Here is a 27,423-nt window from a genome sequence, read left to right as displayed (position 1 = left end):
AGGAGAAGTCAAAGTGCCCTAAGATTTCTACTTCTGCTAGACAGGGAAACACAGGATAGGAAGTGCTCCCTTGGGAGGCATTCACATGAACAGAAGCACAAAGGTGGGAAGGTGTATTCAGGGAGCCACCATTAGTCCACCTGATACATGAAGGAATCTGACTAGTATCACTTGATAGGCACTCGATCTAAAAGGCCTTAAAAATGTTGGACTGGAGTGATAATCCATGGATGCTTTCTGAGCAAGGAGTCCTGTGATCACGTCTGTGCTCTAAGAGTGCCACAGTTAAATAACATTTGGACATAATGTTTAGAGGCACTGTGGTAAACTATAGTTTGTCAAGAATCGATTAATTGAATTTTTCTGCTTTCAATTGGGTGATTTAGTATTATATAAGTAGTTCAATGATTTCTTAATTCTTTTTTTTTTTTTAACAATCTGGAAAGTAAGAGAGAACCTCAGAAATATTCAGTGTATAATCCCTCAAAGAAGTATTCTTTATTTCTCAGAAAGTTTATCTGATGGGACAGTTGATCCTTTTGGTAACTTCAGACAACCTCAGTGATTGTTCTGTAGAGCTTAAAGTAAATTGAATTATTTGAATTAGAATTAGGTCATTGGAAAGAAGTGTTAAAAGAATAGAAAGAAAATCTTGAAATATCATTAAATTTAATTTTTAAAAACATTCTCTTGAGTCCATTTGAAATATTACCAAGTAGTTTATTTCCTTCAATACCAGAATCACAGTTATCACATATAATTTAATTTGTTTGGTCAAGACATTATAAACTGCTTTAAAAATGAATTTTTGAGCCAGCCCTGATGGTCTAGTGGTTCAATTTCAGTGTTCTCACCACATCGGTGGCCTGGGTTCGCTTCCTGGTTGCGGAACTACACCCCCTGTCTGTCAGTTGCCGTGCTATGGTGGTGGCTCACATAGAACTAGAAGGACTTACAACTAGGATAATACAACCATGCACTGGGGCTTTGGGGAGGGAAAAAAAAACGAGGAAGATTGGCAACAGATGTTAGCTCAGGGCGACTCCTTCCCTGCAAAAAAAAAAAAAAAAAAAAAATTGTTTGCCTACTTAAAAAAATGAATTTTCTGCTCTAAAATATACACTGAAGCTATTTAAATGCTTGTTTCTTAGCAAATCAACAGGGATAAACTTAAGGAAGGCAATAGACTGATAGTGTCTGATTTCTATATTCTGGACTTTACTTTTGTCTTGTGAGTGGTGGGCCTTCCTGGGACAGCTGTCCTGTGTGGAGTAATATGGCAGTAGGAACTTCCTTTCCTTTCCACTAGAGCTACTCGAGATTTCTTTCCTTTTTACCCTTCCTTTTTCTTTGAGCCTAACTCTGCCATTGGTCTGTGATGGCATGCCTGACGGTTGTGAGATGGGAAGGAAAAGCAGATCTTATGACTAAGCCATGATCACATTCCATCTGCTCCTTATAGTATGAGTTCCCAACTCCTGTGATAAAGTACCCAGGACATTTTCCTCTGAAGCATAGGTGGATCTTACATGAATCTTTAGCTGGCAGAGGAGAAAAAAGGGACAGCCAGGAAGCCAACCTTGAATTGGGGTTAAGTTAGCAGGAAGCCTCCAGTAATGATCCCTCTCCCCATCTCTACCACCCTTTTTGTCCTGTCATTGGCTTCCTGTACTGAAACCCTTGTTTTTGCTTACAGTGGCTTGGAATAGGGTTTACACTGTGGCAGGACGGAGAGGTAAGGGATGGCATGAGTCTCTAATCTTGCTTGTAATACAGGACAGATGTTTTCTTGACAGCTAGTTCAAATCTCTCATCACAGTTTTTTTTCTCCTCATGTACTAGTTGGATTCTATAAAATCTTTTTTGTTTTTAATTAATAGAATGGAAGGAATTTCTAAAGAATAATTTATATATGTCTATAAATATGTTTGTGAATGAAATAAAAGTTTGCAGCATTATTAAGTTATCCATTTGTATTTAACAGTTTAAATGGCATTTTATTTTGCATTGGTTTGCACTAATTAAGAGTTTTTCCTATTTTTGTCAGTGAATTATTTTATGACTCACTATTAAATTATACTCTAGGCTGTGTAAGCTCATAGGGAAGTTATAACGTAATTGATGTCTCCACCCTGGCCCTTTTCACCTGCTCCCCCTTATCTGCTCATTTCATTACGGCTTTCACAACCTGCTTGTACTTCTATGGAACTACTCTATAGCAAGCTTACACAGAAGCGTCCGGGTTGTTTCCTAGAAGCTAGCAGATTCAATCAAGTGTGCTTGATGTTTCAGAGATGTGTGACTCCTTGGATAACCTCAATCTAATAGTCCTAAGTTCTAATATTATCTGTTAGGTTGGAACCTGAAGGTTCTTTGTACATTGTAGATTCTGAGTCTCTGATATTACATGATTTTTCCGTAGAAGCTAATATGATTGTTGTTTTTATTCATAGACTTTTTAAAAATTAATATTCCAAGTATTGTGCAAAGAACTTATTTTCCTAAATCATTTGACTGTAAGTGCCTACATTACCCTCTCTTTAACACTTCTAGTGAATATTTCCTACAAACAAGGATGTTCTCCTACTTAACTTCAATAAAACCATTAAAATCAGGAAATTAACATTGATATATTACTCATATCTAATCTCTAGATCTCATTCAAGTATACAGCCTTTCCATTTGACTCTTTTTTTAATAATTTCCTTCTATCTGCTGAAATTTCTAATCTGATTATGCTTGTGTTTACTTTTTACACTAGATCTTTAACATATTAACTATGATTATTTTATATATATATTTTTTTTGTGAGGAAGATCAGCCCTGAGCTAACATCCATGCTAATCCTCCTCTTTTGCTGAGGAAGACCGGCTCTGAGCTAAAATCTATTGCCAATCCTCCTCCTTTTTTTTTTTTTCCCCCCAAAGCCCCAGTAGATAGTTGTATGTCATAGTTGCACATCCTTCTAGTTGCTGTTATGTGGGACGCGGCCTCAGCATGGCCGGAGATGCGGTGCGTCGGTGCGCGCCCAGGATCCGAACCCCGGGCCGCCAGTAGCGGAACGCGCGCATTTAACCGCTAAGCCACAGGGCTGGCCCAGTTATTTTAAAGTTATTGTCTGATAATTTAAACATTTGAGTCTGGTTCTTTTGATTAAACAATCTCTTGACAAGGGATTTTTTTTTCATGTTGTTTTGTATGTCCCATAATTTTTTTTATTGAATTCTGGGCATTGTTTGTGAAAGAACAGTAAAGACTGATGTAAATAGTGTTTATAACTGAAAATTGGCCTTTTTCTGTTAGGCCATTTAGTGAATGAGGTGGCGGTTAATTCAGTCACTCAGTAGTTGAACTGCGCTTGGGTTTTATTGTAGCTATAATTATCTTCAGTTCAGCACAGACTTCAAAATCCTAATGCTACCTTATGCACAGTATAGGGCTTGGGGTACCAGAGGGTTTTTCTCAGTTACTGCTCCACCCTCAATCTTGTATACCTGCGCCACAGAAGAGGTCTCTCTGTAGGCTCCTGCCTCTCCCCCAGGAAAAGGTTGCGTTTGCTTGTAACTCCATGCAATGCTTGTAGTCCGGATAGGGGTGGCGAGGGCACTCCTCGATTTTCCTGGTTCAGCCAAAATCTTACACAGGCCCTGTATGCCTGAGGCTCAGGTAAGGCTTTCTCAGTGTTTCTTTCCCTCTTCTCTGTAGCAGGCAAACTTTGCCTTGTGTGGCGGGGGCGGATTTGGGGTTGGGAGCAAGTTTCCTGCCCTTCCTCCCAGTGGAGCAGATCTCTGCTTTATGCAATTTCAGGACCCTGGGCCTACCCCCTACCTCCCAGTAGCAGATGCTTTGGCTTCTACCCTTCCCTAGGAATAGTGGCCTTTTGCCTGAGACTGGGATGGCAGGGCGAGGCAGAGGAGAGGAGGAGGCTGGCGTGGAGCTCTGTCCCTCCCAGCATCTCAGATGCATATCCTTTTCTTAGAAGGGGTGGAAGAGTTTTCTGCACCTCTCCCAGCGTCAGGTTTTGCTTTTACAAGAGAAGCTTCCAGGAAGCAAGGGGTTTTGTTCTCTGTACCGTTAGCAGGGCCTCTCTTGGGTTTCTTGCCTGCCCTTGCCCTGACTTGTCTTATGAGCACCACCAAGGCCTGTCGAGGAATGCTGGTGAGTGAGTGTGGACTCGTGTTTGTGTCTGGGGTTCCCAGGGATTCTACACTCAGTGCTCGCCCACATTTGGTCTTTAAGTATTTGTTAACATTTCAGTTGTTTTCTTCTTAACCACTTGTATGGCACCTGCCTCTTCCACCCATACTCAGTTTTCTTGTCTCTCGTTAGAGGGGGTTGTCACCCTTGGGAGCTCAGTTCATCTGATTGAGAGGACCTCAGCTTTCTGACATGCTGCTTTTTCTCGTTCTTGGGGTGGGAGCAAGGTTCTCTTATGACTACAGAGTTTATTCTAGTTTTCTCCTTTTCTGTATTTGCAACCACCTTCTCTAACATTGAGAAGCCTGGCTCACATTATCCTTAATATGTAGACGTATTTATCATTCCCCCTGTATGTAACCAGTCTCCCCTCACTGCCACCATCCTCTGCCACTCACAGATAGCATCTTACTCCATTTGGGCTGTGACATCGAGTACCAGGCCACTTAGGTGTCTGGGTGCCATCCTCATTTCAGTCAGGCTCTGGCCCCCATGCTTGTCCTAACCTTGGCTCCCCTCTTTTTCCCACTCAGGCCGCAGCACTCTACTCTAGGCTCTTCTCCTATGCTTGGGCTTTGACTCCCCGCTCTAGGACACTCCATATGAATGCCCTCCTCACCCTGGCTGGGCTCAAATACTCCAGACTGCCCCTCCACACAAGTGCCTGCTTCACTCTGGCCCACCTAATGGCTGTAGGACTGATTTGTTCAAGAAGGGAAGGAAGGGGAAAGAGGAAGGGAAGAAGAAGGGAAAGTGGATGGGAAACAGCAAGGCCCATACACTTCTGTAAGAAAAGACTGAGTTTCTGAGTTAGTAACCATCCTTTAGTGTAAATAAACTAATAAATATATTTTAAGTATTTATATTTTGTCTTTCTAACAGGTTATGAAGTTCATGGAATGGAAAAAATACCAGAGGAAGGACCAGCACTTATAATTTTTTATCATGGAGCTATTCCCATAGATTTTTACTACTTCATGGCTAAAATTTTTATCCATAAAGGCAGAACTTGCCGAGTAGTAGCTGATCACTTTGTCTTTAAAATTCCAGGTAAATTTTCACTATAGATAGTGATATTAAAATATTTAATTAACATGATCAAGTTATGTGATAGTCTATATCTTTGAGCTCTCTGGTATCATTTGGAAAAGCTTTTCGCCTTTTTAGGGTAACACACTTGGAACTCCAATTTGAGAGTATCTAATTATCCTGTTTAGGTAATATATCTAAATATAAAAACTTTATGGCCAAAATTTACTTTCTTTATTAACAGGTATTTAGTCATTATTTTCCAAAGTTAAATCCTGAATGTCACTTTTTAAAAATAAATCATAACTTTTGCCAAACAATTAATAATTTATATTTGGGTATAGAAGGTAGTTGATTTTTTTCATATGATGAATTTCTTCAATGAGGTATTGATTTTTGGAGAATAATTAGAGTTTGATAGCAAATCAAAATTAGTAAAAAAAATAAAAATTAGCCAGGATGTATTTTGTCTTCATGTAATATAATATTTCCTCAGAAATCCTATCTTAATAGGATAGACATAGTAGAGTCTATTATGTCTTTTATCATACTTGACTTGCCTGGTAGACTTATAAATCTTAAGATTGAGGACTACATTTTTTTTTTTTTTTTTTTTGTGAGGAGGACTAGCCCTGAGCTAACATCCAGTGCCAGTCCTCCCCTTTTTTCTTGAGGAAGACTGGCCCTGGGCTAACATCCGTGCCCATCTTCCTCTACTTTATATGGGACGCCGCCACAGTACGGCTTAACAAGCGGTGCATTGGTGTGCGCCTGGGATCTGGACCTGCGAACCCCCCGGGCCGCCACAGCAGAACAGGTGCACCTAACCGCTGTGCTGCTGGGCCGGCCCCAGACTACATTCTTTTTAATCTGTTCGTAAAGGCTTTTTACCTTTTAAAATAGATTAATTAACTGAGTGGTTTCAAACATGGTAAAGTTTTAAAAAAATCATTCTAAAATAAACTCATTGAGATTAAATCTTATTTTCTTCTGTCACTAAATCACTAAGTGACTATAAACTAAGAACTAATCACTATAAACTAAGAAAGTTTATAATATGTTCTCTGGAATAATAAAAGCAAAGGCCACCCATCAACAGACAGACAAACACCAAGCAGTGAATTAAATAACAATCTACTCAGTGCCTTTCATAGACATGGTTAAAGTTTTGGGTATCCTTGAGTCACTAAAAAGCCCTTGTGCTTTGTCTTTAAACTAAATTGGTTATAAAAGGTTTTTCTTTAGAAGTAATCTGATCACTTTATAATAAATTTAGAAACTAGAGTAGAACATCGTTATAGTCTTACCACCCTAACATAACCAGCTACCATTTTGCTTTATTTTACTTCATTTTTAACTTGAATATTTTCACGTTTGCAAACTAGTTTGTGTTCTTTTTTCAAAAAATTTAATTTTAGCATTAACATTTTACCATGTTATATAAAGAATAGTTTTAATGTATGACTAAAATATTTACTTATGTAGTTTTCTCCTATGGAACATTAGGTTGCTTCCATTTTTTTTCTATTTATATATATAATAGAATGTGAATATTTTTATTTAGCATTTGGCTTTTAAAAATTTTTTCCTCTTTATGATCTTGTAATTGATGAAACCTCCCCTGTTCATTTGCTATGAGAATGCATCTAGTTAAATCAGTGAACTTTTAATGTAATGTAGGATGAAAACTATTTCAGTCTTAATATTATTTATAATCTTACTTCAGATCCTTAAACCTATGAGAAGTTTGGTTTGTCTGCACAGTTTTCACTACCCACCCCCATATTTCCCAGTCTCAAAGAATAATGTATACTAACATCAGTCCTCTAAAGTTCCAGTTTAGGATTTGGTTAAAATATTTAATTACTGATAGGATTATTTCTTTCATCTATAAGTAGTAATAATTTGGAAAACTGTGTAACATTAAGACCTGGAATTAGTTGTTCCTGAGTTAAACACTCACTTTATTAAAAACTCTTAATGATTTTGCTATTATTATGGATTTTAAAAAATTTAATTGTGGAATTAGCATCATCTGACTTAATTTCAGTAGATTTGATTATGGCTTGCCAGTTTTGGCAGGGCTAAGCATAGTCAGATTCACATTCTCTTGAGTGATTCTCTTATAGGGTTCATGGAAGATTAGATTTGTGATTGCTGATGGGATACCATTTCTGAGTGCTCTAAGAAATACTGTAGACAGTGTTTGGCCAGGAGATGCAGTGGAAGGAGCTTTGGATTAGACATAACTGGACTGGAATCTCTGCCCTGCTGTTTGCTAGGTGTGTGGCTTTGAGCAAGCTACTGCTCTCTGAGCCGACTTTCCTCATCTGTAAAGTGGAGATACGAATCCCTGTTTTCCAAGGTTTTTGTGAATTTTAATAAGAGTTTGAACATGTAAAGTAGCCAGAGTAGTAGGTGATCACTAAGGAGATGATCATTAATAGGTGATCAATAAGATATAGCTATTACTTTACCAGCAATATTAATCTTATGTTAACCTTAAGAGTTCTTGTTGATTTTTAAAAAAGTAAAAAAGAATTTACTGATTTAAGTATAGATAGTAAATTATGTAGATTGTGAAGCTTTCTGTCTTAAAAAATTAGATAAGAAGTACTTAAGATATATCTTCATTCTAATGTTTCTTACAGGGTTTAGTTTATTACTTGATGTATTTTGTGCTCTACATGGACCAAGAGAAAAATGTGTTGAAATTCTGAGGAGTGGTCACTTGTTAGCTATTTCACCAGGTGGAGTTCGAGAAGCCCTACTTAGTGATGAAACCTACAACATCATATGGGGTAATCGTAAAGGCTTTGCTCAGGTTGCAATTGATGCAAAAGTGGTGAGTTGTATAAAACTAATTATTAAAGTAAAGCTAGGTTGAATTTAAAATAAATGCTTAAATAGTGAGCCAAAGTATATAAGAATTTAGATACTTACATTACACTACTTTAAAAATTAGTATGTATAACTCTTTAAGAGGTAACAATAGAGAAATATTCCTTATGCATGGAAAGCCATCTTTAAAAAAAATCAATCTGGCAAATACCCAGCAAAGTTATATTTTACATTTCAAAATCTGGCTTATTTTAATAAGATTTGTAAAATTCTTTGTATTCCTTCAGTTATCTTTTTTTCATAAGTATAATCAATCCAATTCTATGTATTTTAATCCTTTGGTACAACTGAGTTGGCATATTTCATTGCTGGTTGTTGGTTGTTTCCTTTACAATTCTTTTATCTGTGACCAGTTTATGTAACAATAGGACTCAAATACTATAGGACTCCTAACATTTTTTTATCACCAAATGTGATCAGCTATCTAATAGTATGAATAAAGATGAGAGATAGGTATTAGTGTAATTTAGATCTTTTTAAAAGACTTTACAAGTGAATTAGTCACTAAAATTAAGTGTTGCTCTGGGATTCACTGTACTCTACTTAGTAGACTGGAGAATGTGAATGCCATTTTGTCCTTTTCTTTGGCTTTGGAAAATATTTCTTAGCTTTTTGATCTCCATATTGTACTTTATCTTATGAAACACTTATTTATTACTTATGGAATGTTTCTTCTTTGTTTTTGTTTTAGATTGTCTGTCAGAAAAAGAAATTGTAGTACCTTTGACAAGGTGGTATTCTTTTTCCAGGCCAGTTAGTTGAGTACTGCCAGTACTTGCACATTTCAGTTTTTTTGTATATTCATTGCTGCCACATAAGGAGACCAGTCTGCAGTCTTAGCTTGCCTGTTCATCTTGCAAATACAGACTGTTGATTAAAAAGGAAAAGATGATGGATGACTCATTCTAACCCAAGACCAGTATTGGAAGAAGAGTGGAAATTTTTTTTTACTTTTTAATTGCAAAGTTAAATGCATTGAGCTCTAGTCTCTCCTTTACATATATGTATGTAACTCCTAGAAGTAAGTTATTGCTATAGTGCTTTGATAATGTGATCCTAGTATAAGAGTTAATGTACTTGCCCAAGTGTATAGTAATAGACAACATAAAAATTTAAACACTACTGTCCTATAGTAGATTATAAACTCCTTGAGGACAAGGCCATCTTTTATATTGAGTCCGTAGTACAATGACTAGTACTTAGTAGGCTATTCGTATTTGTTGAATTGAATTGGTTTTTCTTAACACAGTATTAAACACTACTAGAAAGGATCCTTTTGAATTTAATTTTATGTTAATAGTATTAGTGATATAGAAAATTAATTTATAGCACATTTTATTTTCCAAAAAGTCTTAAGCCCTGATGTAGAAAACAAAACTTTAGGCTATATGAATAATATAGAATACAAAAGGATATAGGCAGAGTTGGACAAAAATTAAGAAAAATCAGTGTAATGTATATTAAAGCAATGATAAAAGCTAAAAACCTAATCAGACAGTTCAATTTTTAGGCTTATATTTTGAAAGAATTATTTCTTCTAAGTCTTAAGATAAAAATGACGAAAATAGATTTGGAATCACATAAATCAATCATGGGATTCTAATTTCTCATCCTTAAGTTGACAGTTTTAAGGAACATTACCTGGAAGAAGCCCTGAAAGAAAGAAATTATATAGAGAAAGGAACTCCTTTTCCAGTCCTTGAAAGGGTTTCTAGATAATTAACATAATCTAGATAATTTAGTTAAGGTTTTTATACAAAAACTTGAGAAAATTTAATAAACAGCCTTTTACAAGTTTGAAAACAAAAATCTTTAACATTGCTGATTTACAAAATAGCTTTATAAGTTTGATAAATATTGTACCACTTCAACTTCTTGCAGTGCTTTTAAAGGCTTTATGTTGGTCCTCCTGCAGTAGTAAGTAGGTGACATATGTAATTATTCCAATGTTACAGATGAGGAAGCTCAGTCACAGAGAGATGAAGGGATGGAGGGATCGGGTCACACAGCAAGGCAGAAGCAGAGCAGAGCACTCAGTTCAGGACTGCAGGCAACGGTGCTGTTGCCCTCCCTGACTGCGTTCACAGTGAGTCTGCTGACCTGGAGGTTAGAGCGGCCTTCCAGATATGTGAGGGAAAGCTTTCAGTCATATATGGATATAGTTGTAGATGGCACAAGTATCCTGTCTGGAAAACCCCTTCACAGGCCTCAGAGAATTATCGTAAACTTTGAGTAAAAATTTGACTGTTGTTTCAGGATTAACTACATTTAAATTGTGACATAGAAATTAAAGTGAAAAAATCTAGACTGTCAATACAGGTTCACAAAATATTGGTAGAAAATAGTTAAGGTTCATCTGAAAGTTACAGGCTTTTTGATATAACATAAATCCCTCTTATTTTGTGAATTCCTGGGAATTATGATTTTGATAAGAATTTTTAGGTAGCTTCGAATCTAAATAAGTTGGGAAAAAAATTTGCCTGTTTACTCTAATTGGAAAACAATAGATGTAACAGAAAATAGCATTCGTTTCAATAAAATTGTTTATATGTATTATTGCAATCTATAAAAAACCTTTGAGATAGGAAAATTATTATTATTACCCCCCCCCCCCTTTTTTTGTGAGGAGGACCAGCCCTGAGCTAACATCCAATGCCAATCCTCCTCTTTTTTTTGCTGAGGAAGACTGGCCCTGGGCTAACATCCGTGCCCATCTTCCTCTACTTTATATGGGATGCCACCACAGCATGGCTTAACAAGTGGTGCGTCAGTGCGTGCCCGGGACCCGAACCAGTGAACCCTGGGCCACCACAGCCGAGCGGGCATACTCAACCACTTGTGCCACCGGGCCAGCCCCTATTACCCACTTTTTTTACATGAAGAAACTGAGGCTTAGACTTGGTAAGCAACTTGTCAAATGGTTCCCACTTTTTTAGTGGCAAACTTAAGACTCCAAGACCATGTTGAACTGATTCCCCAAGAATAGTTTTAGCAAAATACACCTTTCCTCTCTCTTGCACACATATGTGTACACACATACATACAGAGACACGGATACATGTAAACAGGATTTAATTCTGCGTTACTTATCCAACTACCTTGTATACAAAGTGTGCACAAGGAAAAAGGAATGAATAATTGTACTACAACATCAAGGTGTAATAAGGTAATGCTTGCAGCTTTAAGGCTGCAAGCTTGAATGCAAATCTAGAAACCATGTGTCCAGTCTGTAGCCTGGAATACTGAGCCTGCTAGGGTACGCTTTCTCCTCTTTAGTAGGGTCTAGAAATGTCCAGCTTGCGGAGAGTTAGCTGTTTAAAGGATGATATGTAACCTGAAGAGTCTTTATAAAGTGCATACTTGAATACAAGCTTCGGGGTTCGTGCTAGTCAGTAGACATAAATTCAGCAGTACTGGTCAGAGAAGGAAAGATGGTGTATATATGAGCTGAATGGTTTCTGTTCCTTTTTGGGCATTTTAAGTTCTCACCTCTAAAGACACTTTATAACTATTTAAGAGATTAGGATTTCAACCTTCATTTTATTTTAAAAAACCAGTGGTGATTTTCTAGATCATAATCTGAATTTTTTACAAAAGAGTCAATGTACTTTGTCTTATGTGTTTGTTTTGTGAATTAACTCTGTCAAATTTTAAATTCTTCATCTGACTTCTTTTCTTTACCTGGCTGCTCTTTTTCCTCACTGCTTTTGAGATTGCCGCTGCCTGTTTCTGACCCTTTGTATTCGGAGAATACAAACTTAATTCATTAGCAGCAATGTTTCTCTGTTCTATGTGTTCATTCATCACACTTTCTTTTAGCACTAACTCTATTCCAGGCACTCTTCTAGGTGCTGGGATACAGCAGTGAACAAAGCAATGTCCCTGCTATCAGGGGTCTTCCTTCTGATGATAGGAGAGATACAATAAATAAATGATCAGTTAGTTATATGTGAGGCAATAAATTTTATGAAGAAAGCTATACTTTTAGTCTCTTTCCTTCAGTCCACTATATTTTACTGTTTTCCAAAGCTGAATAGGAATGACTTTTTAAATGTCAGCTTATTTAAATGTCTCCAACCCTGCTCACTAAGGCAGGTAATTCTGATTGAGGCAAATGCTGATGGTAGACTGTAAGTAAAGTGGTACTTGCCCCCTCTCCCCAGTTTTATCTATTCTAAAACATCATTTAATTCAGTATATTTTGTGTATATTTTAGAGTGTTTCTTTCAGTTTTTTATCTACTTCAGTTTCACCATGGCATAACCTCCTTACATGATCCTTTGCTACTTCATCCGTTGTTTTATGACATTTAGTTAAGGTCTCCATTTAAAAAAATCATACATAATCATTGATATTTATGGAAAAATAAAACCCATAAACATGTGAGCAGAAACCCTCCAAAATTGATGTAAAGAATTCTTTTCTATATATGCTTTTTTCTGCAGTGAGTCTTATACTTACTTTTCATTGTTGTTGAACATTTTTAGATTTAATAAGCTTACAAAAAAAAGTGATGTTTCACTAATTTCTTGACAGCATCTTGCCAAAACGTGTCATTTAAATTTATATAAATTTTCTGTAGAGAGAATCTCCATCTTGCAACTTTTTCTTCAGTGCGCATACCATTCAGTAGCACACTAAAACCAGTTGAATTTACCAGATTCATTTAATTTAATGAAATTATGATTACTGTAATCTTTATTTTGAGTTTCAAGGGTTTAAGTGTAGAATGATAGGAAAAGTGGTAAATGAACTATTATATATTACCACTAGAGGGTAGTGTTTCCTACTTATATTTTTTAAAATAATCAAGTTAAATTTAGTCTGATAGATCACACTAGTGATAAAGTATATCTTTATTCTAAAAATACCTTATTTTCATAATCTTAAACAGGTCCTCAAAAGTTTACATTAGTGGCTCAATGGAGACATTGAATGGATTGATTTATTTACTTTTTAATTCAAATTCTCTCTTTAGCCTATTATTCCTATGTTTACACAAAATATTCGAGAAGGATTTAGATCACTTGGAGGAACAAGTAAGTTCTGATTCGTATGGTTTTTCTAATTATAATGTAATATTTAGAATGTAATATTTTAAATATTTGGGCTTTTGAACCCTGTAAGGAATCATCTTGAATTGTTACTTTAGATAATGGATATACCGTTTAGATGTTTTTTTATGTCAAGTCTAAGAGGTAACTGGTCCTAAGTAATGGTGGTTCTTAGATATTAGATTTTTAAGAGTCTAATATACATATTTAAGCTTATTTGTCATGGGCTTTTTAAAACTACAGAGTGAATTATCTAATTTACTGTATTAAACCATGTTGTTGAGGTTTAAAACAAATTTACGTATTATCCAGACTGTCTTCCTAACTCACCCCTGAAGAAATATGATATTGAGATAAGATGAACAACCTAAGGAGATATCATTTGCTTTGGTTTATTTCTGTTACTTCTTGTTTTTGTTTTTTTTTAATATTTTGAACCATGATACATTTACATTGAAGAGTTCTTTTTGCCTACCTTTAATTTATTGATAACAGAATAATTTGAATCTAGTTATAGGAGTGATAACGATTAGATATGCTTTGTCGTTGCAGTATTTCTGTTGTTTTCTTTTTATTTTGAAGTTTTCATAGTTTGTTTTCCTCCCCTATAGTTTACATATTATATTCAATTGATTATATTTTATATTCCTTGCACTAACAATATAGTGCTCCTGTCCACATACAAATCTCCTCCTGAAGAGCTTGAAACTTCTGTTGTTTCTTTTATGTCTCATGTTGGTATATGGTTGATATTCTGTTTTTTAGGTCTTACTTTTTTTTCCTTTTTTTTCAAATTTAAGTAGAAAGGCAGATTGATGTAATGTTTAACTGTTGTTGTGGAATTATTTCTTCTAACTTTCTTTTGGGTCATTTCTTCAGAATTTAAGTTGCATACCAGAAATTATTCCTAATTTTGTTTCTTAAATTGTAAAGTGGTTTTAAAATTCTTTTTGACATCAACAGTTGAATATCTCAAAAATTAGTGTCTTATGGTATCTTCTGTTTCCTTATGTAAACATATTCTGTGTTTTTTTATTACTTTCTTATGGGTCTTAGGGTATATTCTGTGTTTCCTTATGTAAACAGTATTTTAAACTTCAGTATAATTCATGACTATGTATTTCATGTTGGTTGCCATTTTGAATTTCTTTTTTTTAAGACTTAGTCTATCGGTTAATTTTACATTATTACCACTTTTAAAAATCTTGCTAAATTTCATACTTGGTCATTTGTATTAGTAATTCTTTGCTTTCTTGCATTTTTTTCCAATTTACAATAATGTTTTTAGTTTTTACCTAGTTTATTGGTTCATTTTAGTCTCAGGTTTACATGAATTTACTTTATGCTTCTATTTTTTCTTCTTTTATTCATATGTCATGTATTTGTGAGTCTCTAGACTTTTTAGCTTCTAGCTTTTGGTTGCAGTCTTTACCCTTTGTTTTGCAATAATAGTAATTTGTTTGCCTTTTAAAATTCTCATATTTTTTAAAGCTCATCTTTTTTTTTTTTTAACAGACATTATTTTGTTGAGTATTTTTAGGTTTACAGAAAAATTGAGCAGGAAACACAGAGAGTATATACCCCCCAGTTTCTCCTATTATTAACATCTTGCATTATTGTGGTACATTTGTAACAAGTGATGAAAAGCTCATCTTTAAAAAAAAATACTGTATTAATTTCCAGGAGGTAATACTGTTTGCCACCTTCCTCTAAGTGTTACATATTACAATTTGAAAGTTTATGATTACATGCTCAGAATATTTAACCAAGTAAAATGATTTTGTTACTTTAAAACAGGGTTATTTAGGTGGCTTTATGAAAAATTCCGCTATCCGTTTGCTCCAATGTATGGAGGTTTTCCAGTGAAGTTACGCACCTATTTAGGTGATCCCATTCCGTATGATCCAAAGATAACAGCAGAAGAATTAGCCGAAAAGGTAAATTATTCTTTCTTTCTTAGTCTTAGGATAGATTTTTACTTTCAATTATTATATTAAAAATTTATTCATTCATTCATTCAACAAACATGTTCTAGATCAGTGGTGATTTCCCCCCAGGGGACATTTGGCTGTATCTGGAGACATTTTTTATTGTTATGATGGGTAGGACTTGGGAGGTGGTGGTGCTCCTGGCATCTAGTGGGTTTAGGCCAGGGATGCTCGTAAATTCTGCAGTGCACAAGACAGCCCCCCACAACAAACAACTATCCATTCTAAAATGTCACTGTGCTGACGTTGAGAACCCCTGTTCTTGGCACTGATGGTTAAAAAGTTTTGTAAGTGGTGTTCAGAAAAAGAAAGCTATGATCTCCATGATAAGAAAGAAATTGTTCCTGTCTGGTAGAAGTATCTTGGGAGGAAAATGGAATAGTGTTTAAGAGTGTGAGTTATGAAGTCAGATTGTTCCTAGCTCCACTGTTTGTTTGCTGTATGACCTTGGGCAGTCCCCGCCTTACTCTCCTAGTCTGCAGAGCAGAGAGTAGTACCCACTCATAGAGTTATCCCTGAGGACTACATGGGATTGCTGATGTTCATTGTTTAGAACAGTGTCTGGCATATAGTAAGTGCTCCATGAATGCTGGCCACTGTTGTCATCCTAGGAACTTACAGTCCGGTGGGGGAGATAAATAACTGAATCAGTGTTTATAAGGTGATAAGTGTTACCACAATGGTGTGTTTATGGCAGGGTTTCTCACCTGGGCACTACTGACGTTTTGTTTGGGGGGGGGCTGTCCTGTGCATTGTGGCGTTGCGGGATGTTTACCACCATCCCTGGCCTCTACTCACTGGATGCCAGTAGCACTCCCCATCCCCACCCCTCACTAGACATGGCCATATGTTCCCACCGAGGGCAAAATCTCCCCTGGTTGAGAACTGCTGTGGAGGGTATTATGGAAGCACAAAGGAAAGGCATATAAATTAGATTGGGGACCCCTCCTTGAGGGAGGTAATGCTTGAAGTGAGTTTTGAAGACAAGAAGGGATTAGCTGGACAGAGAGTAATGAGGTAGAGGAAACTGAATGTATAAAGGGATGGCAACATGAAATAGCATAAAATCTTTGGGGAGTTGAGGGTAGTCTGGTATAGCTAAAAGAGAAATTGTAGATGAGGCTAGAAATGTAGGAAGAGTCTGGACCTATGTTGGCCTATAATTGATTTTCTTTCCTGAAAGCTAGGGGGAGCTATTGAAAGCAGATGAAGGAAGTCATAGGTTTGCATTTTGAAAGATCCCTAGAAGCAATATGGAGGCTGAATTTGAGTGAGACCAGTAGAAGCTCAAAGGGGAAAGAGACTGCTTAGTGAGGGAAAAATAGGAAAAGCGTCCTAGAATGAGGGCATTTGTGGTGGGTTTTGAAAGATGGTCAGGACTTGGACACGTAGACTTGGGGCGGGAGAGGAGAGTAAGAACAAGAAACAGTGGTAGGAAAGCTGACTGCTTATACCCACGGTATTGAGCAATCTGATGTGATTAGAACAGCAGGGCTGGGAGAGACTGCCTAAGAAATTGTCCTCCAGGAATTTGGAAAGGACATTAACGTATTAAAGGTTCTAAGAAACCCTACAATAAAGGGATCTATTTTGTTTCAAAGAGCATTTCCCTGTCTCATCTGACCAAAACCGTCTCCCTGTTTTTCCATGAATAGCAATTAATAACAGCTGTGGAATAAACTTGGGGAATCACTGGCTTAGTGGGTAGGGTTTGGTTGAGATGAAACTGGAAAAGTAAGTAGGAGCTACATTTTTAGGCCCTTAAATCTCAGACTAGGGAATTTGTTTACCAAATACATTTCAATTAGGATAGGCCTCTATTTGAAAGTGGCTTATATCAGTTCCACTCAAATTTTTTTGGCCAAAGCAAGCAGATGTATGACCTCTTCCTCTACAATGGTTTGTGAAGATGATTCTAGCAATTGTCATTATTTAGATACATATAAATAAAAGTGCAGAGGTTATGCTATTTATTATTATTAGTTTATTTTTTAAGAGCAGAGGTTATGCTATGAATTTTTATGTCTCTAGTTCCCAGAACAGTGTTAAGTGTTTAATTAGATCTCAGTAAATGTTTGAAGAATGAATGAATTAGATAATGATCTCCTTATCTACTTGAAAGGGAGAGCAAAAGAGATTTTACAGAGATAGAATGCACCAGACTTGAAAACTAATCCTATATAGTTACCTGCAGGATATCTAGATATATATTTATATACGTAGGTTTTTGGAAATATTGTACTAGAGTTGGGAGAGAAGTCAGAATTGGTGATAAAGATTTAGAAGACATTTGCACTGAGACCATTACCCTTACAAGGCAGATTAGAGAGAGAAAGAAAAGGACTGAGGATAGACTGTAGGAGACGTAACATTTAAGGAGTGGGCCAAGGAAGTACAATCAAGACCGACTGAAAGGAAGGTGGCAGAGAGGTAGGAGAACAAGTCAGTTTGTGTGAGAGAAGTCAGCAGGTGAGGTTTTTAAAAAAATAGGAATGGTCAGTAGTATTAGTTCTTACAAAGAGATCAAGGAAGATGAGGATGAGAAAAGACCACTCAGCTTGCAATTATACTTTCAAAGAGTATAAAACTACATAAGAAGCAATAAATGTCATATTATTCAATCACCTAGAAAATGGGATGAAGTATTTTGATTATGACTTTTACACCAGCCTTCTGTATACATAGTCTGATTTTTTTTAAGTTTTTAAAGTTGTGGTAAAAAATACGTAGCATTAGTTTATGAACTTAACCATTTTGAAGTGTACAGTTCAGTAGTGTTAAATATATTCACATTGTTGTGCAGCAGATCTCTAGAACCTTTTCATCTTGCACAACTAAATCTCTGTACCCACTCAGCACCACCTTCCCATTTCCTTCTTTCTTTTTTTCATATACATCCATCAACACTTTTTTCTGGTTCCTTTATGGGCTGCACAAGATTCTTTTTTATTTTCCAGCTTTATTGAGATATAATTGACACATAGCATTGTGTAAGTCTAAGGTGTATAATGTGAAGATTTGATACATGTATATATTGTGAAATAATTACCACAATAATATTAGTTAACACCTCCATCACCTCACATAATTACCACTTTTGTGTGTGTGTGGTGAGATTAAGATCTACTCTCTTAGCAACTTTCAAATATATAATATAGTACTGTTAACTGTAGTCACCATGCTGTACCTTAGATCCTCAGAATTTACTCATCTTATAACTGGAAGTTTATACCCTTGACCAACATCTCCCCATTTCCCCCACCTCCCAGCCCCCAGCAACTACCAGTCTACTCTCTGTTTCCATGAATTTGGCTTTTTTTGGATTCCACATATAAGTGAGATCATACACCAGCTCCCTGTTTCCTCCTTCCCCCAGCCCTTGGCAGCCACCATTCTACTTTGTGTTATTATGAGTTTGACTACTTTAGATACCTCATATGAGTGGAGTCATACACTGTTTGTCTTTTTATGACTGGTTAAGTGTAATTTCACTTAGCATAAAGTCCTCAAGTTTCATCTGTATTGTAGCATGTGACAAGATTTTCTTCCTTTTTAAGGCTGAATAATATTCCATTGTATGTATATACCACATTTTGTTTATCCATTCTACCCATTGGTGGACATTTGAGTTGCTTCCTTTTTCTTGGCTATTGTGAATAATACTACAGTGAACATGGATGTGCAATTATGTCTTCAAGATCCTGCTTTGAATTCTTTTGGATATATACCCAGAAGTGGGATTCCTGGACCTTATGATAATTCTATTTTTAATTTTTTGAGAAACCTCCTCCATCCTGTTTTCCATAGTGTCTATGCCATTTTACATTGCTGCTAACAGTGTAGAAGGGTTCCAATTTCTTCACATCCTTGTCAACACTTATTATTTTCTGGGGTTTTTTGAGAGTAGCCATCCTAACGGGTGTGGGGTAGTATCTCATTGTGCTTTTGATTTGCATTTCTCTAATGATTAATGATGTTGAGGAACTTTTCTTTTTTTTTTTTTTTTAGTTTTATTTATTTATTTATTTTCCCCCAAAGCCCCAGTAGATAGTTGTATGTCATAGGTGCACATCCTTCTAGTTGATGTATGTGGAACGCGGCCTCAGCATAGCCGGAGAAGCAGTGCGTCAGTGCGCGCCCAGGATCTGAACCCGGGCCGCCAGTAGCCGAGCACGTGCACTTAACTGCTAAGCCACGGGGCCGGCCTGAGCAACTCTTCATATACTTGTTGGCCATTTGTGTATCTTCTGTGGAGAAATGTCTGTTCAAGTCTTTTGCCCATTTTTTAATTGTATTATTTGGGTTTTCTTTGTTGTTGAGTTGTATGAGTTCTTTATATATTCTGGATATTAACCCCTTATCAGATACATGATTTGGAAATATTTTCTCCCATTCCATAGGTTCCTTTTCACCCCGTTGGTTTTTTGTTTTGATGTGCAGAAGTTTTTGAGTTCGATGTAGTCCCATTTGTCTATTTTTGCTTTTGTTGCCTGTGCTTTTGGTGTCATAGTCAAGAAATCATTACCAAATCTAATGTCATGAAGCTTTTCCCCTGTTTTTCTTCTAGGAGTTTTATAGTTTTAGGTCTTATGTTTAGGTCTTTAATCCATTGTAAGTTAATTTTTGCATATGGTCTAAGGTACAGGTCTAACTTCATTCTTTTTAATTTAAGTATCTAGTTTTCCCACCACCATTTGTTGAAGAGACTGTCCTTTCCGCGTTGTGTGGTCTTGGCACCCTTGTCAAAGATGTTTGACCATACATGCAAAGGTTTATTTCTGGGCTGTCTGTTTTGATCCATAGGCCTATGTGTCTATCTATGCCAGTACCACACTGTTTTGATTACTGTAGCTTTGTAATATGTTTTGAAATGAGGAAGTGTGAGGCCTGTAACTTTATTCTTTTCCAATTCAAGATTGTTTTGGCTATTCAGGGTCCTTTGAAATTCCATATGAATTTTAGGAGGATTTTTTTCTATTTCTGCAAAAAATGCTGCTGGGATTTTGATAGGGATTACCTTGAATCTGTAGATCACTTTGGATAGTATGGACATCTTAATAATATTAAATCTTCCAATCCATGAACACAGGATGTCTTTCCATTTTTCTTTGTCTTCTTTAATTTCTTTCAGTAATGTGTTATGGTTTACAAAACTTTCTCCTCCTTGGTTAAGTTTATTCCTAACTGTTTTATTCTTTTTGGTGCTGTTGTAAATGGGATTATTTTCTTACTTTCTTTGCAGATTGTTTGTTGTTAGTGTATTACAGAAACACAACTGATTTTTGTGTGTTGATTTTATATCCTGTAACTTAGCTGAATTTTTATTAGTTTTAACAGTTTTTTGTGTGGAATCTTTAGGATTTTCCGTGTATAAAATCATCTCATCTGTGAATAGAGATAATTTTAATCTTTCCTTTCCATGCATAGTCTGATTTAATCCTCACATCAACCCTATATGGTCGCCCTATTAGCGGTGTTTTACACATGAGAAAACTGGATGATTCAGTCAGCTTCGCTAGGTTATGCTGTGGTAACAACCAACCACAGAATCTCAGAGACTTAGGACAATAAAGCTTACTTCTTGTTCATGTTGTGTTTCCCCTGAGGCCTGTGTCTTCTTTATTCTGGGATTCAGGCTGAAAGCATCCGTGTGGGATGTTGCCATTTGCATGGCAAAAAGAAAAGGTTAGGAGTGGACCCATGAGATGGCCCTGAAAGCTTCTGTTTGGAAGTGGCTCACTCGCCCCCACTGACATTTTATTGGCCAAAGCAGTCACACGGCCACATGGGACTTTAGTGGGGCAGGACCTGGATTCTACCTGCAGGGGTAGCCTAGAAGAGAGAGGCCTAGTAGGCAGAGGGAATGAATGACTATAATACACTGTGCCATACTGGAACTCAGCAAGGTCAGACATTTAGAAAAGGATGTGCAGCTGAAGCAGCTTTAATGTTACATTAGCTGAAACTGTTCAAGCCAAGCAGCTGATATGTAGGAAGTCTCGCAAAAGTAACATTAATGATACCTATGTGCCTTGTATATGAACTTCATTCTTAGGAAACTTACTTCCAGTCATTGTGCTGGGTCCTTAAGTATACTCACAGTTTATTGCTCTCTTTTTCCTCAAAGAAAACCCTGTGACACTGGTTTCTAGGGTCAGCACACGCTCTCCACACAGCATGGCTCTTCTCTCATCCTGAAGCCATGCCTGCCTGAGATGCTCCAGGAGCCTTAACCAGGGCTGAGACCTCACCCTGTGATGTTGCTTCTGCTCCCACATACTTTATATTGTTAATATAACACATTTCTTTGCTGCTTCCTAACAAACGCATTCTTCTTTAGGATATAACTGAATTCTGTTTTGTTCTTTTTAAATTTTTTCTTGCCTATCAGGATTTAAGTGGGTCAGAGCTAGTTAAGAACACTTTTTTACAAATACTGTCTATTTTATGGTCAAAATAGAAGGTAATGGAGAGAGAAGGGGAAAAAAAGCCTGGCCTGGAAGTTTAGGGATCTGGGTTCTAATCCTCGCTCTACCATTAGGCAGCAATGTCCCTTTGGATAAATGACATGTTCTTCTCTAGGTCTCAGTTTCCTTATTTGTAGAATGGGGAAATTGAACTAGATGATCTCAGAGGTTTCTTCCAGGTCTAAAATTAAATGAATCCTTTCCCGTCTTTTTCTCAGTTAAGGAAAATATATTACTGATAGTTAAATTGCAGTGACTTGATTTTCCTATGAGAGGAAAATTTACTCACATTCATGTCCCTGGTAGAGTTAGATATTTTACATATTAAAATATATAAATATAGTAAAATCTTGCCAATTCAAATTAAGTAAGAAAGAAAAGGCCTTTTTGAATCATTGAAATACCCCAGTTATTGTGTTCAGTTACTTTATGTACTTTATTATCAGTACTTAGAGTAACAGTAGTAGTCTACCAAAAGCATAGTTTAGTAGAATTTCTTGAGGGAATTTACTTAAATATATAGTTACTATATACATATTTTTGATTGTAAATTGTCATTATTGAACTAAAGTATACTTGAAATAAAGAATACTTGAAATTTCCCTTTTGTGAATACATTGTCATGATTTTCCAATCTTCATTGTTAATAGCATAAGCATAAACTATAGCATAATGATCCCTGGGTTATCACAAATTCAAAATGACTAGCATCCAAATTAATGTAGAAATGAAACTTCATTTAAAAAATGAGTGATAGATTGTTCAGGCATTTGATTGTGGAGAAAACCCATTTTGTAAACACTGTCAAACTCTAAATTAAAATATACTGTACTAATGCTGAAGAGGACGCTTGGGATAGTTCCTTAAAGTTCTCTCAGTCTTAATCTCTGTTCTGTTTCCATTTCTTTCTGTCTCTTTGCCTCTCTCTGTACGTTCTCATACACACATTCACATATACATATAAATACAGATTTATTTATATATACATGTACATATACTATACATGTATTATTAAGGTGGAAAGAAAATGGAGAGAAGTGGATAGATTTGCAGGGTGTTGGGGAGTGAAACTAATGGACGCCGTCAATGGATTGGGTATTGTCAATGAGAAGCAGGAGTTGAGGATGACTCTTGTGTTTTAGCTTACTTGGCTAGACTCATGGTAGTGTCATTTGCTGAAATACGGAGGGAACTCAGGAAAGGACAAAGTATGAGGAGGAAAGAATGTGAGTCTAGTCTTTAAGCCTGTTGAGTTTGAGATGCCTTTAAAACATTCGAGGGAAGTCTTATTGAACATTCCTACCTGAAGTTGAGAGGTCTGCAGATATAAATTTGGGAGGCATCTGCAAATGGATGGTAATTAAAGCTTTAGAAATGGATGAGATTACTGAACCTTTGAAGAATAAGTCAGTGCCTGATTTGGGGATTATAAATCTGCAAAAAGAGATTGAAAGGGAACAGTCTGAAGGCCAGAGTAAAACCTAGCTTTTCCTCTAGTGTGCGAGTTCCAGAAGCAAGATCAATTGTGACTGAGAGGTCAAGTAGGATTCAAAGAATGTCTATTGGATTTAGTGACAAAAGGGGTCCTTGGTGATCTTTGCAAGAGTTGTATTTTCTTAATGCAAAGCTCTGACATTTCTTTACCCCAAAATCCTTCCTTGACACCTCAATTTATACTAAACAAAGTCTGTACTTTTTCACTTGGTGTTTAACTCCATTCATGACTTAATTGAAACCTAACTTTAAAGCCTTATACCACCCCGCTTATGAACACCTGCCTGAAACTCCAGCCAAACTCCCCAACTTGCCATTCTTTAGGTGTTTTCCTGTGGTCTTTCTCCTCTTGCTCCCTCCTTACGGAAATCTTATTGGGCCTTCAGACCCAGACCAAACAGTAACCCTGTCATGCGTCCTTCCCCGGTCACTGTCCACCAAATGGGCTCTCAGTCTGAATTTTCATATGCTTTCTTTTCACGTCTCAGATGATAAGTCTCACAAATGATCTTATATTTTAATTACCTTGTACTTGATTATGCTTATTAAGTTATGAGCTACTTGAGATTAGAAACTTGGTTCACTAACGTTATAGCTTTCAAAGCATCTAATATTATCTGAATGAATAAATAAAATTGAAAACAATACTTCACAGAACATAGCCCATGTGTTAGTCACTGTGCCAAGTACCTGAAGACATGGTTTCAATTTCGTTTAATCCTTATAATAAGTGTATGAAATAGTTCTCATTCCACAGATGTGAAAACTTGCGGTTTAGAGAGGCATATTTTTAAAATACGCCTTTAGGCTAGGGTTTATTAATTATATTTATTAATTATATTTAAAAAGAGATGAAGGTCCAAGATTGTAAAAAGAAGGCTCATTAAAAGGTTAGCATCTATAAGGAAGTGTGTATGCATATGCATGCATGCAGTATGTACATGCATAAAACATTTTTGTGGATAGCCATAAACTGATTTAAAAGTAAAAATTGTTGAAATTTGTCATGAATTTAATGGGAAACAAATAGTTGTAGAAGATTTCTTAATATATCCTAATTGACTTTTCCATTGCTATGACTTAATTTAAATTCCTGATAAACTGTCTGCAAATTAAGGTAATGAACTAAAGTTTATCAGCTCATTCATAGTTTTCCTCACTTTTTCCTGTTACATTGCCTGATTTAATTGTTTGGTGGGTCTGGTGATGAAAGAAAAGTACACGAAAGTTTATTACTGGCTGGAAAGGAGTGAAGCTACCATTTGGCTGCTAGAAAATTTCCTGCTACTTTTTTTCTTCTGAATTTTTTTCCTCAGTTCTTTTTAGTGTTTAGTGTGTGCAAGGCATTGCTCTGCTCACTGCTGAAGAGATACTAAGAAGTATCTTAAAGAGCTTACAATCTAGGGTAGAAAATAGCCATGTGGACAATAACTGTAATTCAAGCATAATAAGTATAAGAAATATGCTGTGGGTGTACTGAGTAGGAAATTATTAATTCTGAGGAGAGATGGGTGCTAAATTAGGGAGGACTTCTTGAAAGTAGTAGTATATTAAAATCTTTACAAAATAAATGATCTATATTGAGAACTAAAAGAATAATGGCTTTTGTGTTTTCTTAATAGGCGAAGAATGCTGTTCAAGCTTTGATTGATGAGCACCAAAGAATACCAGGAAACATCATGAGTGCTCTGTTAGAACGTTTTCATAAAAAACAAAAGATCAACTAGAAGATGATTTAATACATTTATATTAATATGTTTGTGTCTCTAGTACTGTCTTCTAAATTTTGTAGGTACTATAATAAGTATTTTTTAAAAAATCATGTTAATAAGCATCTTTTACTGAACTTGCTTAAAATTGTGTTGTCAATTTTGTGTTTGCAATCAAATGTGTCAAATTTAAACAATAACTCATTACATGCGTATTAATTCAGGAAATGGTCATGTTTCTTTTTATAAATTCCTAATGTATGATAAACATTTAGATTCTAAAGTTAAGTTTATTAATAACAGCAGTTTATGTTAAACAAACATTTCTAAATAATGTATCTAATTTCTGTATCTGTTGCCCTGAGCTAATTTTGTGAGATGGCATAACCTAGGGTTTAGTACAGATGCTTAAGTTAGAAAAGAAAATGCTCTTTTATCTTCCTTTCATGATCTTGGGGAAATCATGCAATGCTTTTGTGCATCAACAATTCACTTTTTTAAAAACCTGTTAATACTATGGTAAGGAATATTATTTTAAATTCTTTGTATTTGCTGTGGTCGATAACCGTAGAACCAAAATTATAACTGAATTAATTAAGCAATACCAAGATCTTTTAGAGTTTGTGTATATATTTTGTTCATAGGATGTTTAAATTATTCCTTCAGGTATGGTGTCAAGTTGCCAAGTACAATGAAAAAGATGTACTGCTTTTCATATTGAATAAAAAAATTAGAAAAGGAAAATTTCTAATTATTATCATCTTTTTAGTATTGTATTTTTAATGAGAATCTGCAAACAATATAGGGTGTGCCGTGCATTGTCAGCCCTGTAATATGGCATTTAATAGTGTAAGGTTACAACGACCCTTGTGCTCTGCATTTCCTGTTTGAAGCGGATTCTAGGCTGATGAAAGCAGAGCTAAAGAAGGCTCTGCTTTTGCTTCATATCGTGGCTTATTCAGTGTGACTTTGCAACTAGTCAGATGGTTTATTGTTTCAATAAAAATATACTTGAATGATGAATTTATGTGAACACAAAGCTTTCTGAAAAATTAATGGCTTTCAATTTGTTGTTTCCTTGAAATCTGAATTTTAAAAGTATTTAAACAGAATAGTACCAGAAATCAAATGCAGTATCTCCCTCTTCCTTTTTAGATATTAAATTACTTGGACACTTGTATAACAAGTGTGTATGTCTGATATGTGTAATGTGTATACAATTATGCAACATAAAAATAAAAGAAAAACTGAATTGTAATTCATTTTCTTGTGAATTTGCATATGTGACATTTTCTTATTTTAAACTGATTTTTTTTGTTTTATGTTTATACATTTCTCACTCACAATCATATTCATCTATCTCAGCCACAATGAATAAACCTTACTTCCAATGTAATAAATATATTTGAATTTCAATTTTAGTGAAAAGACTCAATTAATGATTATTTGTAGCTTTTTTTCCCTCTAGCAGTGAGCAGTGTTTGTTTAAAATTGATAAATATTTCCAGAATGAATGAATAAATGATCATAAAATGAATGAGAATAATGTTTTTGGGCAACTATTGAGTTTTAAAAACTGAAGAAAGAACAACATTTACTGCTAATTTAGCAAAAGCTATTAGTTTTTGCAGTGTTTTTACTGCTTTACTTAAAACCTTTTTTGTTCTCTGATACTCAGACTAACAGGAAGGCTTCCTGTCTTGCTTGATACGAGATTTTTATCTTTGCTATTTGAATTTAAATCTCACTTAGAAGAATGAGGGGATATGACTGAACATAGAAATGTCAACTCATGAATGGAAAGGGGCTGCTCTTGACCCTTTTTGAAGGGAGTGTTCACAAATCAGAATCTCTTGAAAGCTAGAGACTCTCCAGAAGCATGAACATGGCACACTTTCATGGGAAATCTTTCATACCCTTGTAAAAACACTTTCATTTTGAAGCAATTTCAAATTTACAGACAAGTTGCAATAATAGTGCATAGTACTCCCGTATACTCTTCACCCAGATTCACCGATTGTTGTGGCACGTTTGTTTTACTCTCTTCACACACCCCTCGTCTTGTTTCTCTCTCTCTCTCCACGTAGATATCTGTAAAATTTTTTCTCCTGAATCATCTGATAGTAAATTGCAGACACTGTGTCCCTTACCTTTACCCTTGACTGTAAGGCCATCCATTTACAGCACCACAGAGCAATGATCAAAATCAAGAAATTTATCATTGCTATAATAGTATTATGTGATCTAAAGACTGGGTTCAAATTTCACCAGTTGCCTCAATAATGTCCTTTATATCAATTCAATTTCTCTTCTTGATCCATGGTTCATGGCAGGATCACACATTGCATTTAGTTTTCCTCTCTCTTTAGTCACCTTTAATCAGAATAATTACCCAGCCTTTCTTTGTCTTTATGATAGTGACATTCTGGGAGATGACAGACTATTTCTTTTGTAGATATCCTTTCAGTCTGTTTTTCCCTGATATTTTGTGATGATTTGATTCAGGTTATGCATTATTCCAGAAATATGACATAAATGATGTTGTTTTCTTTCGAATGTGTCACATCAGAAGGCACACAATGTT

General features: G+C 35.7%; 1 protein-coding gene across 2 annotated transcripts; it reads left to right on the top strand.

Moving 5' to 3' along the window:
- The first annotated feature begins 4,875 nt into the window (after positions 1 to 4,875).
- LOC131396485 (monoacylglycerol/Diacylglycerol O-acyltransferase-like) lies at positions 4,876 to 26,103 on the top strand. Of its 2 annotated transcripts, none has more exons than XM_058528719.1 (6): positions 4,876 to 4,983; positions 5,080 to 5,247; positions 7,878 to 8,071; positions 13,106 to 13,166; positions 14,979 to 15,118; positions 24,753 to 26,103. In XM_058528719.1, exons 1-6 carry the CDS (start codon positions 4,884 to 4,886, stop codon positions 24,855 to 24,857), a joined length of 768 nt encoding a protein of 255 aa, XP_058384702.1. In that variant the 5' UTR covers positions 4,876 to 4,883; the 3' UTR covers positions 24,858 to 26,103. The 2 variants fall into 2 exon arrangements, with proteins under 2 accessions (XP_058384702.1, XP_058384703.1); XM_058528720.1 differs by lacking the exons at positions 4,876 to 4,983; positions 5,080 to 5,247 and adding exons at positions 8,819 to 9,148; positions 10,083 to 10,213 and having other exon boundaries at positions 8,010 to 8,071.
- The last annotated feature ends 1,320 nt before the right edge of the window (positions 26,104 to 27,423 follow it).

This window comes from Diceros bicornis, chromosome 33, assembly GCF_020826845.1.
Source record: "Diceros bicornis minor isolate mBicDic1 chromosome 33, mDicBic1.mat.cur, whole genome shotgun sequence".
Taxonomy (NCBI): domain Eukaryota; kingdom Metazoa; phylum Chordata; class Mammalia; order Perissodactyla; family Rhinocerotidae; genus Diceros; species Diceros bicornis.
Note: the sequence above shows the minus strand (reverse complement) of the source record. Positions and strands in the feature narration are given on the sequence as shown.

Bases quoted from the DNA above. Each gene is read 5' to 3' on its own strand.
- LOC131396485 (XM_058528719.1), top strand. From the start codon at position 4,884: ATGGCTGTAGGACTGATTTGTTCAAGAAGGGAAGGAAGGGGAAAGAGG. The intron at 8,072-13,105 runs GTGAGTTGTATA...TTCTCTCTTTAG, and splicing joins TTGCAATTGATGCAAAAGTG to CCTATTATTCCTATGTTTAC. The intron at 13,167-14,978 runs GTAAGTTCTGAT...ACTTTAAAACAG, and splicing joins TAGATCACTTGGAGGAACAA to GGTTATTTAGGTGGCTTTAT.